Source organism: Anolis carolinensis, chromosome 1, assembly GCF_035594765.1.
Source record: "Anolis carolinensis isolate JA03-04 chromosome 1, rAnoCar3.1.pri, whole genome shotgun sequence".
In the NCBI taxonomy this organism is placed as follows: Eukaryota; Metazoa; Chordata; class Lepidosauria; order Squamata; family Dactyloidae; genus Anolis; species Anolis carolinensis.
The window spans coordinates 100,815,059-100,830,694 of NC_085841.1; the positions used below are offsets into that span (position 1 = coordinate 100,815,059).

Sequence of the window (15,636 nt, forward strand, 5' to 3'; positions counted from 1 at the left end):
GCAGATAGTTTTAGACCAAAAGCGAACAACAGCGACTGCATTGTTTGTAGCTTTAAACAATTCTTCCTCTGTGCATGAGGCAGGGCATTGTGGGCAAGCACACAGATGTGGAGTTGTTTGTTCTGCTCCACAGTCACACAAGGTGGAAGATTCTTCTACGTAGCGCCATCTTGCCAGGTTGTCTTTGATCTTCCCGCTCCGCTTCTGAGTCTGTTCAGGGACTTCCAAGTTGACCATTCTTCGCTTGCCTCCGTAGGCAGACCCTCCTGGAGGGCCATCCAGTTGGGATTGCCTGGCTTAGCTGTCCAGAGGGACACTCTTGCTGTTGCTGGGGAAATATTTAGAGGAACGGGGGTTCTCATGAAGCTTTTCCTTGATTTGAGTCTACTGGGAGGAGGCTGATAGCCATGCAGTGGATGGTTTTCACAGTGTTCAACCTTATTTCTCCCAGTTAGCAGCAACTTCCCGTTACACATCGAGGGTGGGGGACAATGCCAGCTAGCTTGTAGAGTTTATCAACAGGTGTAGGTTTAAGGTATCCTGTAATTATTCTGCTAAATGGTGAGGGGAGGGCTTTGGTCATTGTGGAAGTTGGAATATCAGCCTCTGCGATACCCCCACCCCTAACCCAACACACACAAAAATTTCAGAATTCACAGCTCAAAAATATTTTTTAAAAATATTACAAAAAGCAAACCTTGATTTAGCCATTTTATATAAAAGGCACTCTTTTACTTTTCCATTGTACATAATGGTATCCACAGCAGTCTTGGAACCAAAGTACAGCTGATTCCAAGGGGGCCTGTGATTCTTCTTTTCTTACTACTGCAAAATCCCCTGGCATCCTGGAGAATTTGAAATGGTCCACCCTCAACCTCACCACCCCAAATTCCATAGGAACCAGTCATAGCAGTTGAAGTGGAATCATAGTGCTGTAATTATGTACATGTGAAAGAGACTTCAGACACCAGGGCATATGACTCCCGCTAGTCCTTCAGCCCCCTTTCCTTCTCTTCTAAGCAAACCTTAGAGGTAGAGGCATGATAACCTGCATATTAAATATGTTCAAGTTATTACCAGTAGGGAGGTTTCTCTCGTGTCTTGCTTTTTCAGATATAACCAATGTTATCTCTTTGTTGACTTTCTTTTGTACATCATGAATCATATGTACTTCTAGACTTTCCAGGAGTTTTTGCAGCTAGTATTAAAAAAGCAGAAAATAACATTTAATGGTTTTTCTATCTTCTCATTTAGCAATCGGGGGGAAAATAGGATTCTCCCAATAATATTAATAATAGTAAGAACATAATCATTTTAAATTTACATGTGCCAAATTCAAACATAATACATCTGACAAGAAATGGGTACTGTAGGATACTATATTTGAAGGCAAAGATGAAACTTTGATATCTTCTGCTCTGTTTTTCTTAGGCACACTTTACCTGGTATGTTTTTATCTCAACTTGTGAGGCTTCTTTAAGGGGGTACACAGACTGGGATGTGGCTCCAAATCCTTCAAATTCAACTTCTATGCCTCTGCGTCTCATAGCTGGACACAAAACTTCAACACTAGAAAAATGCAGAGACACAGGCATTGTGTCCTCCAGTCTAATTTGTCATAATCATTTGCACAAATATATAATTCAGTACAGCTTTGTTAATGAGAATTTTAACTCTGTAGCACTAAACTGCATTGACACCAAAGTGTACTCCAATGTCTCTCACACAGCAGTGGGGAAGCTTAGCTTGTTGCACCTAAGGCTACAGAAGGAGGCTTGCAAAATTAAATGCTTCTTCTTTTGAAAATATTCCTCCACATACAAAATATTACCATGTCAAGGTAGGGATGTGGGAGGAATTAGTCCAGGTACAATATTGGCATGAATTCATCATGTTCAGCAGTGGAAACCTAGAAGTGAACCAGAATGCACCTACACATTTGAAATCCACTTTTATTTTAATGCAGTTCAGAAAAAGAGCATCTAGGAATGTATATGTTGTCATTATTGTTCGGTGCCTTCAAGCAGTCCCTGAATCAGCTCACCAGTATCACCCATTCCATTTATGTCAGAAAGGTCTGTTCATATTTTCTGAGGGTCTGTAGATTTATGACCTCATCACATTGAAGTCCTGAAGTCAGGCGACAGAGGAAGAATCTGTGGGGCAGCGCGGCAAATCCATGGGGCAATGGAGGAAACTGTCGCCCTGTGCCCTGCATCACCCACATCGCCTCCTTCCCAATCACACGGGGAAAGCCATCGCAGTCTGGCTTTCCCCATCACTGTCCCCAGCTCACTCAATCAGAACATGGGCAGTCACCTGTGAATTCTTCCTCCCAACATGTTTTCAACATGAAGCCGGCACAAAGCCCTGATGTAACTAGCACTATGCCATGTGATAGGCTGTATCGGCTCTGTGCTGAAAGCATCCTAGGATGGGACAAAAGCCCCATGTGATGATGCCCTTCATGGCTGAAACCAGACAGGTCACCTGATGTTAATGCTTTCTGTATGCATCACAGCATGGAATAGTGGTTTGAGTGTTGGATTAGACACTGGGAGACCAACATTCAAATCCCCACTAAGACATTAAAACTCACTACATGATCTTGAGCAAAACACACACTCTCAACCTCTTCTTAAAAAATCTGAAAACCCTGTGATAGGTTTGCCTCGAAGCATCATAAGTCATAAATAACACTGAGGCACACAACAACAAAGCATTGTATTATTTAAATATCTAATCCTGGTTTCTTTGTTTTATCAGTTCAGCATTCTGCATTTGGTTTTTGCTTCTTACACTGTGACAAAGAAATCCCAGATAAGAAAAAGAAAGACTTTTTTTAACCCTCCCTCTCACACGAAAAAGTGCTGAGGATTGTTTTATTTATTTATTGTCATCTGCACTTTTGTGGTTTTATATTTTTACTGCAATTTTCACAACAGAATGTAACTTACCTATATAGCTCGGAAAACTGTTTATATAGAGCAATTGTATTAATATCCTCGACTTTCAATTTAAGTCTTCCCCATTCTGCTTTCAATGTTTCAAGCTGCTTCCATAGAATTAGATAAGATTTCTGTGGGGCACATGAGGCCATTGAATTGAGCAGCTCCAAAGGTGCTTCTGAGGGTTTTCCACTTGCTTCAGCAATTGTTGCCAAATCTAGCTGAAGGTATTATTGCAAAATGCAATATCAGAGATATTTTTGGAAATAGCCTTAAAGACAGTACTTGTTGACAGAGCTGCAAATTACAGACTTGGAAAATGCAACAAGATTTGTGTTTGTTTATTAACTCATTATATGTATATCCAATCCTTTCCTGTAAGGAGTTAATGGTAGGATATACGGTCCTCTGCTCCATTTTTACCACCAAAATTGCTCTGTGTGAAATAGCTTAGGCTGAAAGATTGTGACTATCCGAAGGTCATTTTCTAGTGAATAACCACATCTAAACTTGAACCCTAACCTCTTCAGTCATATTCCAGTGGTTTAACCACTACAACGACCTTGGATTAAATCCAGTTGTTAACCTCATATAGAGCAGTGCTTCTTAAACTGAGGGTCCTGACCTCAAATGGGGTCACCTTAACTCACTGTTGGGGCCAGAAAAAAATGGCAACAATGAAAAGTTTCTGAATGCAACCAATTTACACAAATCTGATATCAACAATGTGGAGTGTTTACAGTGGATTCTGCAGAAAATGCTTCAGCTACTCCACAAAAAGAAAATTCAGCCTGTTTAGAAAGCCTTGCAAATGCTGATTTTTTGAAGTACAGTAAATGTTTTATTTTTATACCTATTTATATATGCATATACTTAGAATCACATAAACATTTCTTGGACAGAAAAAGGTCACAAATAGACAAAGTGAGTAGACCCACTGGGGAACTATGTGATCTACCCACAGTGTTCTATTATGATACATTCCAACAAGAGATTTTGTTGAATTTGTGGTTTAACTCTCTTGGGTAAAAAACATAGGAGTGAAACAAAATTAAGAAAGTGAAACATATTAGCTAAACTGAATTCCTTAAATGTCTATGGCTATACATACTAATGTATTAAACATTAAAAATATGATAAGCTGTATCTTATCAATTTTACCTTTTTGAAAGATGTTTGCTGGCTGCTCAGGTCACTTGGCGTTTCATAATTATTCAAGAGGACATCTTCTATTATGAATTGCATCCCAACCAGCTCCCCATGAGCAGTTTTTCGTTCCTCATAATTCAGTCCACACAGACATAACTAAGAAAAATAGAAAACTTAATTGCTTAAGATGCCCCTAGAAAGAAAATCTCAGATGATTTTTTTCAAAATTAAAGTTCATCCTTACATGTCCAAGGGACTAGAACAGAATTTATTGTTCTTCTGTACTACAGTATTTAACAAGTAACCTGCGTTACTCATTAAACTACTACAGTAGAGTCTCACTTAGCCAACATAAATGGGCCGGCAGAACGTTGGATAAGCAAATATGTTGGATAATAAGGAGGGATTAAGGAAAAGCCTAATAAACATCAAATTAGGTTATGATTTTACAAATTAAGCACCAAAACATCATGTTATACAACAAATTTGACAGAAAAAGTAGTTCAATACGCAGTAATTACTGTATTTACAAATTTAGCACCAAAATATCACTGTGTTTTGAAAACATTGACTACAAAAATGCATTGGATAATCCAGAATGTTGGATAAGTGAGACTCTACTGTACTTTAAAAAAGAGATAGAGAATAGCATAACAATGAACGTTCTTAACAAAATGCTTTTAACGTGTATTTAAAAGTCAATTAAAATGAGACAGACATTCCTGTTCCCTCTACCAGTAACCTCTACCCAAATTTTCATATTCGTTTTTAAATATAACTTTCTTACACCTCATTCGTGCTCCAAAGGTAACTCATTGGAGACAGTTACATTATCTGTACCTAATTGGTCCCAAGCTCCGAGAGAAAGAGAAGAAACTAATAAAATGCTGTATATATTTGAGTATAAGCCAACTTGAATATAAGCCGAGGCACCTAATTTTACCAACAAAAACTGAGAAAACTTATTGACTCGAGTACAAGATGAAGGTGGGAAATGCAGCAGCTACTGGTAAATTTCAAAATAAAAATAGATACCAATAAAATTACATTAATTGAGGCATCAGTCCGTTAAATGTTTTTGGATATTTACATAAAACTGCAATTTAAGATAATAGTAATAAGACTTTAATAAGATAAGATTGTCTAACTCTGATTACCTATATACTTGAGTATAAGCCAACCCAAATATAAGCTGGCCAGGACCCTCACTTGAGTATAAGCTATAGATACTATAGATACCTAAAAAGGGCTAAAAACTCATCTTATACTTGAGTTTATACGGTATTTATTTAAGAGGGTGATTCTAATACAGGAACAAGGATCTGAGTTAAAATACTGAGATTTGGTTGCAGCACACACACACACCCTCGATACTAAAACCCATGGATGCTCATACCTGCATGCAGTAATCTATGGGATTTAGATTGTCAATAACAACAGGGAATGAGCTGCTATTTGCTTGAAAGGTTCTCCATGGAAATAACATATCTGCCTAAAATAAAGAATTGTAATATCAGAAAAACAGTAATTTCTCCAAGAACGTGTGTGTGTGTGTGTGTGTGTGTTTATAAATAAAGTTTTGCTAACCAGAATGTTTGCTCCTCTCAAGGGCTGGCCAACCATTAGGCAGAGTGAAACCGCAATTTCACAAATTGTCATAAAAAGGGTAAGCAAATGGGCAGTTGTTTCATTTGGCATTATTATTGTCTGACTGGCAGCAATGAGAACAGAAGCTTTAATCACACAAGACAGGCAAATCACAATTACAGCAGTACAACAGCATCTTTGCTTTGGACTTATCACATGCCACTATGTCTTTCCCAGTGCTCATCCAGAAGGAGACCACAGGAAGGTGCTCCTTTTACAGACATAGATAATCAATTAATTGCTTCCTTTTGTAAAATAAAAGCCTTCCAACTGTCTCCCACTGGAGAGTAGTGAGAAAAAAGTGATGTCACGTGATAAGTCAAAGAAAAAGACAATGTTGTCTTGCTGTAATTACAATTTGCCTGCCATATGTGATAAATTCCCAGATGTTATTGGCTTTTCTCTGCCATGGATAAAAGTAGCCTGACTGTCTTTAGGGATTATGCAGCTTGTCTAGTGGTGGATGGAGAGGACAATCTGTTGTTTTGTCTTTAGCACCAACATGGCACTACATGGACAAACATCAACAAGGAAGAGCATATGGAGATTCAGGAGGAATTAAAGATTCATTTTAAAGGAATGAAGAGATTCTGAAGGAGTAATACCTTTTTGATATTGCTATTGAGTTTTGTCCCTATGCAGATGGTGACCGCATGAAGGTCCAGCAACCGTGCCCCCGTCCTGCTCCACCACCCCAGTGTGGCATTTCCCCTGACAGTACTCTCAATACCTGCACCTTAGCCAGAGTCCTTCCCAAAATGGCTGGAGTGATGTGGTATCATTTCTTATAGTCATTTTGAGAAGATCTCTGGAAGAAATAGACATCTTTCAGGTGCTGGAATGCAGCTGTGTGGGGGTGCAAGTGTTTCATGCATTTGGGGACTTTCTGCGCTTTTCATACATGTATTTAAAAAAATGGGGATTGTAAAAAGGAGCTTCTGAGAATGCAGAAGTAGAGTCTAGGGACTACATGTCCCTGTGGGCTGCACTTTGCCTGCCTCTGTTGTAAACCAATGTGTTCAATCAGCAAAAACTATGGACTGGACCACATCAGACTGAAATAATGATATATAATAAATAAAACTTTATTTATATCCTGCTACCATCTCCCCAGGATATTTATTTATATCCTGCTACCATCTCCCCTGGAGCCTGGGTGGCGAAGTGTATTAAAGCACTGAGCTGCTGAACTTGCAGACCGAAAGGTCCCAGGTTCAAACCCCGGGAGCGGCGTAAGCGGCCGCTGTTAGCTCCAGCTTCTGCCAACCTAGCAGTTCGAAAACATGCCAATGCGAGTAGATCAATAGGTACCGCTCCAGCGGGAAGGTAACGGTGCTCCATGCAGTCATGCTGGCCACATGACCTTGGAGGTGTCTATGGACAACGCTGGCTCTTCGGCTTAGAAATGGAGATAACCATCAACCCCCAGAGTCGGACACGACTGGACTTAACATCAGGGGAAACCTTTAAAAAGGTAAAGGTAAAAGTTTCCCTGACGTTAAGTCCAGTCATGTCTGACTCTGGGGGTTGGTGCTCATCTCCATTTCTAAGCCTTTATCTTTACCTTTTTACCATCTCCCCAGGGCGGATTACAAGGCACTCTGGGGTGCACATATAACATACAACAGGTAAAAAAAGTACAAAACAAGTCATGTAAAATTATAACAACAACACCTGTCAACACATTTAGCTTAAAATCAAAATAATACAATTTTAAAGCAATAGTAATTAAAACTAACAGCCATCAGTTCATAAAGTGCTAAGTGTCAACTTCATAGGGGCCCATTCAGCCTACTCAAGGTCAAAGGCCTCTTTGAACATCCATGTTTTCAGGTTGGAACGGAAAGATTGAAGGGTGGGGTTAATCTAATCTCTTTTGGGGGTATTCCAGAGCCAGGGGACCACCACAGAGAAGGCCCTCTCTCTCGTCCCCACCAACAGCACTTGAGACAGTGGTGGGACCAAGAGAAGGGTCTCCCCTGTCAATTTCAGAGCTTGCTCCGGTTCATAGAAAGAGATGCGGTCACAAAGATAGGTTGGACCCGAAGCGTGTAGGGCTTTATAGGTAACCTGCACCTTGAATTGAGCCCAGAAACTTGTCAGAAATATTATTATTATTATTATTATTATTCCATAACTGTGTGAAATGGCATTGCTCAACAAAAGTAAACATATCTGCCTTTTAGAGATTGCATCATCTCTTTCTAGCATTCAATGTTGTCCTCTGCACACAGACGCTCCCATTTTAGTAGTGAGTAATAACCAACTATAAGCAGAAATTACAATTTTGCACACACACGGCCACATTTGTGAGTTGCAGTGAGAGTCATGATCTGGGCTTATGATGACAGTGTAAAAGAGGGGGCATAGGCTTGCCATATAAAGCTGCCGTCACCTCCCCCCCAACAGCCAGAAAGAGAACAGCCAAACCTATCTCCCAATGAATCTTGTATGATGCACAAACACAAAATAGGTTAAAGCTACTGCATTCTAAATAAATAAGGTCATATGATTGGAAGAATTTTCTATCTATAACTTTAAAAATCCATTTTACTCACTCTGCGGCCATGTGGATCTAATGGCTGTGGCAGCTGGAACTGGGAAGCAAAGAGACTTCCAACTACGGCATTACTTAGAAGAGGCAATCCATGGTAAATGTTGTCCGTAATATTCTGATAGGCACAAATGTTCCCAGAGGATAAAAAGGCTTCACTGAAAAGTGGCCAGAAGAATAAATAAATCACATTTTAAAGGCAAATACTTATATTGTATTTGATCTGCCATTCAAAGAGCTCCGTTAAATGTTTTATTTATGAAAAACTTTGCCTGCAAGTGACACAGGAATTGTGCTTTGATGAGATATTACTTTTTTAAGGGAGCTGAACATTTATTTTACTCATTCTGACTGACAAAGGCTTTGCTTTGTTGATAGAAGCATTTTGCTGGAAACCTTATTTTCCTATGATATTTAAATACACATCCTTCTACATAATTGTTGGGCAGGTTTACGAATCTGGTGAATTGAACTAGCCAATTTTCAGTTTCTCTATAGTTCCAGAGTTCCATATGGTATTATCATGGTTGCCATTTTGGTCTGTTTGGGTTTCTATTTATTAAGTTTTTACTCTTTCTGGACAGGGAGCACCTTGAAAAATACACAATGTTACTATAAAAGAATTCTTACTCTTTAATTTGCCTGAAAATGACTTGTTTTTTGGCTGACATTTCAGGGGAATGATAATAGGAATCCTAAAGACTGCATGATTCATAATCTTCTCCTGTAGCAACAAAAGTTATTGAAATGAAGTGGGAGTGTGAAGTCATCTATAGTATTAACATTTACAAGAGTTAGATCAGTTTGTCATGATTTTCTTGTCATAATTCTAATCCTTGTTCTACTCTCACTAGTTCAGTTTTACCAATTTCCTTGTCCATGTGCATTTAGGAAATGATTGTCTCCCCATAGAAGAGACATGCAAGTTTTCCCTTCAAATGCTATTTTAAAAGGTCACCGAAAGACACAAGAATGGGCACGTTCATGCCCATGTCAGTGTCTTGGTTCTAAAAGCAAAGATCAAGGTGCCTTTCCAATATACAGCAACTAACTCGACTAGCAGCTGAATCTTATTTTGATATTGCCATTGGACAAACATAGCTCTTGCACTGAACTGAGGGAAATGGTTGGGAGGGAGGCTAACACCTGAGGCATTTGCCTAATTCTGTCAGCCCTTTAAGTATTATACCATAGGGCACTACCAATTTTCTTTCCTCCCCTCAAAAACACATAGCTGTAAGACACCTGCTGATTAGGAAGGACCTGACTTTCTGAGCGTTGATATCTTACCGCATTGAATGCCGAACAGCTGCATCAAACTGCAGAAGCAAAAGTTCTCTGTGCATGCTCAACATCTGAGCAACTTTCTTAGGATCTGTGGGGTTGTGGAGATAATCTATTTTCTTCTGTAGTTCTTGCAGCTCATTTCCTAGCATCCCAACAAGAACAATCGATTAAATATCCTGGCATCCTCCATCCCTGGTCTAAATCACTGTTCATCAATACAATTCGGTGATATGGTCTGGAACCCAACAAGAGGCAAGTAGGGTAGAACAAGTTTGCCAGAAGAAACCATTAGTCCTCCAGGTATTCTAGAGCAGATGTGTCAAACTCAAGGCCACAAGCCAAATCCAGCCTGCCACGTCATTTTATGTGGCCCTCCGAACATTGGACTACAACTCTTGTATTCCTCATCATGACTAGAGCTGATGGGAGGCATGATACAGTAACATCTGGGAGGCTGCAACTTGTTCTGTTTAGTCAGGATAGTGGGGTTTGAATTTAGATGCAAGGGTTGTGGGTATGATATCTGACTTTAAAATGTCCTTTAACTTTTTCCCAACCTCAGAGACACAAATGCTGTTAGGTTGCAAATCCCATTATCCCCAGTCTGCATGTCATAATACAAAGTGATGGGAGCGGTCATTCAATAACATCTCGGGACCCAAGTTGGATAAAAACTAGGTGTTGTTATTCAGACTGATGAAGATGGTGGGATTGGGATTCCAGAGCCTGGAGGGCCTGAGAGAGCAGTGGATGGTTCTTTCACTGAGGGAAATGGGGGGATTTCAGATCAAAATTCTGTCTGTGAGATGGGGCTTGAAAGTGAAACTGTCCAGCAGACAGGGAGAGACAGTGAATGGTTAGCAATTCCTGATAAAAGCCTGGAAGGCCAAGATAGCTCACCTGAGAGAGCAGGTGTATTCGACAGGGGTATCAGGCTGGATCTTAGGGAGAAAAACATCAAGCTCAGGAAATCCAAAAGGCTCATTGAGAAGGAAGAGCAGAGAAAGTCTCACAAGCCAGAAAGTCAAAGTCAACGAAATGCCTTCATGTTTTGCGGCCCTTAAATTAGAGTCTCTTTGAGACTTCAGATCAGGCAACACTGCTAGTTAGCGAGGATCTCAAGTCCTATTTCCAGTTCATGTTTTAGCTTAAGTTCTTGGTTTTTCTGGATTCATGTTCATGTTTTGATTCTTGTTACCCTGGATTTACACTCATGTTGAGACTCTTGTTTTCCTGTACCTTTTGGATTATTTTGATTATTACCTTTAAAGCGTTTTACTCCTCACCAGCTTGGTTGGGCTGTTTATTTATTGACTTTCTTTTCTGATTACATGTTGGATTTTGTCTTTCTTATCCCTTTTGGTGATTTTCCCTTTTGATATGTACTTTCTTCAATAAACTGTTTTATGACTGCTTTTGGAGTCCTGATTGGTGATAAGGGCAAGGTGAACTCTGGCTGATGTATAACACTAAGGAGCACTAACCAGTATGAAAAAAAATTGTTGGCCTCTGTATCCACAGATTCTCCATCCATGGATTCAACAACCCTTTGAATGCAACCATAAGGCTGATGTGGCCCTTGATTACCTTGACCCATCTGTTCTAGGGGAAAGCAGGTTAGCTCATTTTACCAGTTCCCTCAGCATGTTAATCTAGAGAGTTAAAAAAGTATATGGTACTTATGCAAGATTTACCTGACTAGTTGTTTCATTTCACATGTTTGCTGAAACATGTTGAACTGCTCTCTGTTCTTCTTTTTCTGTGGGATAGGAACCTATCTCTATTTTCTCCTTGTCATTGCTGCTTTTAGTACCAAATTTTCTGATAAAGAAGTAATGCTTAGGAACACAGCTAACTGAGGCATACCTGGTCAATACCTGACTTAAAATGTAAACATGCTTTGTTTTGTCCTCCTTTCCTCAAAAATATTGGTTTCAATTGTTCATCTGAAATCTTGCAATAGAATAGAATAGAATAGAACCAGTTCCAAAAACAAGGAAGACACTACTAACCAATCCATCCAGTTCCTCCCCAGTCTGCGCTAAGATGGTCAGAAGAACAGAAGTAATCAAAGCAGTCTGGTGGACTTCCTAGCTGAACAAAGCTGAAAATGTATGAAATAATGTCGTGAAAAGCTGCCACAAGTTGAAGGGTTTGCTTCAGGGCTCTGTACCCAGTCTATGGAAAAAAGTTTACAAAAAAGGGAGATTTTTCTTTTTTAAAAGCAAGTACAAAACATCAAAACAAGTCAAAAACTTACTGGTTTGAGAGATTTTCCCCTACACACATGCCAACATCTACCTAATTATATTGAATCATACAGGAGGATACATCAGAAGAGAAGAACTATCTGCAACTGAACTAACCAAAGTAAAGCAGCCTGATTTGTGGTGGGTCTCCACTCCTGCTTTAACCTGCTTCGCTACAGCCCATACTGTTCAGAAGAATCCCCTAGATCTGCAGAAAGTGATTGGGGAAACACGGAAAGAGGCAGCCATGCTCATTGTGTAAGCGGTTTTCTTCACATGTGACCTTTAGATTCAACCTAGTCTACCTTTGTATGGGGTTTTAACTGAAAATCCAATTGGAAATATTTTGGCCAAAAAGGAGGGTACAGACTAAGAATCCCCTATCTGGAATTCCAAAATCCGAAATTATCCATGTGAGTAGCTGAGATAGTGACACTTTCGCTTTCATATAGGTCAATGTATATAAAATTTGTCTCATGCACAAAATTATTTTAAAATACTATGTATAAGGTTATCTTCAGGATATGTGTAGAAACATAAACACATTTTGATGTTTAGATTTGGGCCCCACTTCCAGGATCTCATTGAGTATATGCAAGTATTTAAAAATCTGAAATACTGAACAGTTGCAGTCTCAAGCATTTCAGATAAAGGATATTCAACAGGAACTTACTGATATGAATCAACTGATCAATCAGTCCTAAGAATCTGCAAAAATGTCTGGTTTATTGTCATCACCATTAAAGGTAATCTTCAACATTTATCATCCATCATTGGAGGCATCACTTATATTTTCCACTACAGGTATTGAAATGATTGCACCTACATTTTTCTCAGTGGTTCTCAACCTGTGGGTCCCCAGGTGTTTTGGCCTACAACTCCCAGAAATCCCAGCCAGTTTACCAGCTGTTAGGATTTCTGGGAGTTGAAAACCAAAACATCTGGGAACCCACAGGTTGAGAACCACTGATCTTGCTTATACATTCAGTTGTGCGTTATAATTTACCCACACCTTTATGCAGTTTCAATCATACAGCATTGAATATATCTTCATTGTGTGCCTTCAAGAAACCATTACCAGATAAATCTATATAGCTCAGGAAACAAAACTATTCATCAGGATGATGAATGTATAGCCCTCCAGATGTTGTTGGACTTTAAGTCCCAGTGTTCCTCAACACTGACTATACTTACTAGGACTTATGAGACTTGTTGCAGTCCAAGAACATTTGGAGGTCCACACTTTGCTCACCTTTGCTTTAAGTATACTGACCTTCTGTGGTAGCATTCTGAAGAGAGATAGAACTTCTGATGGGTGAGGAATGAACCACAGATTCAAGAAGGATCGTCCATCAGAGGACAGCAAGCAGCGGGGCCGTGGCTGGAATGACCTGAATTGTCACATGAGGAAGATGAATGACATGGGTAATAATCAAATCACACAGTTCTGTGGCACCCAAGGTTCATATGACTGCCATTGTTGCACACTCAACTATTTCTCATTTTCTGTAAGCAATACATATGAGTAATACAGATTTTTTTTTTCGTGTCAGGAGCAACTTGAGTTGCTTCTGGAGTGAGAGAATTGGCCGTCTGCAAGGACGTTGCCCAGGGGACGCCCGGATGTATTTTGATGTTTTTACCATCCTTGTGGGAGGCTTCTCTCACGTCCCCGCATGGAGCTGGAGCTGATAGAGGGAGCTCATCTGCGCTCTCCCCGGGTGGGATTCGAACCTGGCAGCCTTCAGGTTAGCAACCCAGTAATATAGATAGATTAATATGACAATTATTCCTATTCCTGTCATGATAATTTGTGTACCACAGATGAGCCTAACTGCCCCACATCATAAGAATAAAAATAGCAAAGTTCTGGGGAGATCTGATGCTGCAGAAGAGTAGAAACTGAGTAAACATAGAAATGATTATTACAGGCAGTCCCCAGGTTACAAACATCTGACTTACAAATGGCTCATAGTTAAGAATGAGGGTGAGACAACAGGAAGTGAGAGAAATCTACCGCTCGGAAGGGAAATTCGCTCCTGGAAAAGCTGTTATCATGGGGGAAAAGTGTCTCAATTGAAGCTTTTTTCACCAATCCACAACAAGACAAATTTTTCAAATTCCAATTATCACAGAGACAGAAACTGAGGTGAAATATTCTGAACAGGGGAACAGACAGCAAAAAAAAATGCTGCAGGAGTGTTAACCCTTCCTTATGCTATCCAAATATTTTTTTGTGTGTCTCAGGAACAACTTGAGAACAGTCATTTCTGGTGTGAGAGAAGTGGCTGTCGATAGAGATGTTGCCCAGGAGATGCCCGGATGTGTTAGCTGGGATGCTTCTCTCATGTAAACCTATCTTGTTCATAAACCTGTCTTGTTTGTAACTTGGGGACAGCATGTACTTCAACAGGTGACTTCTGAAATAACCATAACTAGCTCTTGAGTTTTCCATAGAAAAATCAATATTGTTATGGCAAAAAGGGAGAGAAAGAATTGACCTCCCCTATGACCATCCTATTAGAGACATATTTGGTTCTTAAGGCTCATAAGAGCCCAGCTCATAAATCTCTGGTTTATCACTGACAACAAACACAAGCAACAATTTCTCACATAATCCTTGGTCTCTGAAAACATGTATCATCATCATCATCATCATCATCATTTAATTACTTATTAATCGCCCTCTATCCACGATGCTCTAGGCGATTTACAAGATAAAATTGTAAAGGATAAAAATACATACATACATACAAATATTGATAAAATTAACATAGATCAAAAGCTCTAGTAAAGAGCCAGGTCTTGAGTGCTAGGGTAAAAGGCCCTAACTCACGCATGGCTCTCATATAGGGCGGCAAGGCATTCCATAAGGCAGGGGCAGAAATAGAAAAAGCTCTGCGTATGGTCCTTTCCAGTTATGGCAGTTATGGTCTTGGAATAAGAAAGAGGAGGCCGAGTTTCACACCCCACTCATAAAGCAACATCTTATGGTGTGATGTCCCATGGCCCTCCGGGTCCTGACCCTGGCGCCATTATGGATCACAGCGATGAAGACATGGGATTTCTGCCGTTTCAGCAAGAGGCTGATGCCTTTTGTTGACAATTTTAGGCCGGAGCTCATTAAAAAAGACCTTGAACAGGCACCTATTCCCAGCACCTCTCCCCCCTTCGCGAGAAGGGAGTTTTGGGAGGCTAGCCGCTCAGAAAAAGCGCAAACACGGAAAAGCGCCCGATTAGCAGCCAGACAGAGTGTTAATTAGCTCGTTTCCCCTGAGAATTTTCAGGGAGGATCGCATCTGGATGAAGATGTTGGTGCAGCTCTTTTCCCTTGGGAAAAGGAGCACTGGACACCTGCTTTGAAGGAAGATTTGAAGTTCTTTAAAAGTTCCCCGCACTGACTAGTCCTTGCGGAGTCAACAAGTCAGTTGAAGGATTAACTTCGGCTCCAGCCAAGTGTGGACTGCGTTTTAAGTCCGCTAACTTCCAGTCTCATCGTGCCTTGCCTTGTCGTGTTTCTTGTCTCACCTTGCTGTGTTTCCAGCCTTGCATCTTTGTGTCAAGAATCCAGTCTTGTCTTCAATTCCTTGCCTTGGACTTACTCTGAACTCTAGAAAATCTTGGACATTTTCCCCACTCAAACTGCTTGGAAGTTTGAGTGTGTTTTGGTTTGGATTATAACTTTGAACTCTAATATTATATACTGGACAATATTTTGCTGGACTATATTTGACCTTCCCTGAAAGGTCTAAAGCTGAACTATATATTCTGCTTATTTTTGTTCTAATTTATTAATTACTTA

The 15,636-nt window shown here is 40.0% G+C and overlaps 1 protein-coding gene across 6 annotated transcripts in view; it reads right to left on the minus strand.

Annotated features, from left to right (window-relative positions):
- The window catches only part of ccdc162 (coiled-coil domain containing 162), a 91,593-nt gene that overhangs the window by 19,372 nt on the left and 56,585 nt on the right, over positions 1 to 15,636 (minus strand). For 5 of the 6 annotated variants that reach the window (XM_062969011.1, XM_062969014.1, XM_062969012.1 and 2 more), the window contains exons 28-36: positions 13,108 to 13,225; positions 11,598 to 11,763; positions 9,589 to 9,727; positions 8,303 to 8,456; positions 5,494 to 5,589; positions 4,110 to 4,253; positions 2,958 to 3,169; positions 1,443 to 1,569; positions 1,078 to 1,198 (exon numbers count right to left, since the gene is read on the minus strand). In XM_062969011.1, the coding sequence (XP_062825081.1) occupies positions 1,078 to 1,198; positions 1,443 to 1,569; positions 2,958 to 3,169; positions 4,110 to 4,253; positions 5,494 to 5,589; positions 8,303 to 8,456; positions 9,589 to 9,727; positions 11,598 to 11,763; positions 13,108 to 13,225 (1,277 nt within the window). The remainder of the gene's footprint in view (positions 1 to 1,077; positions 1,199 to 1,442; positions 1,570 to 2,957; positions 3,170 to 4,109; positions 4,254 to 5,493; positions 5,590 to 8,302; positions 8,457 to 9,588; positions 9,728 to 11,597; positions 11,764 to 13,107; positions 13,226 to 15,636) is intronic. The other variant, XM_062969013.1, reaches the window with a different exon arrangement.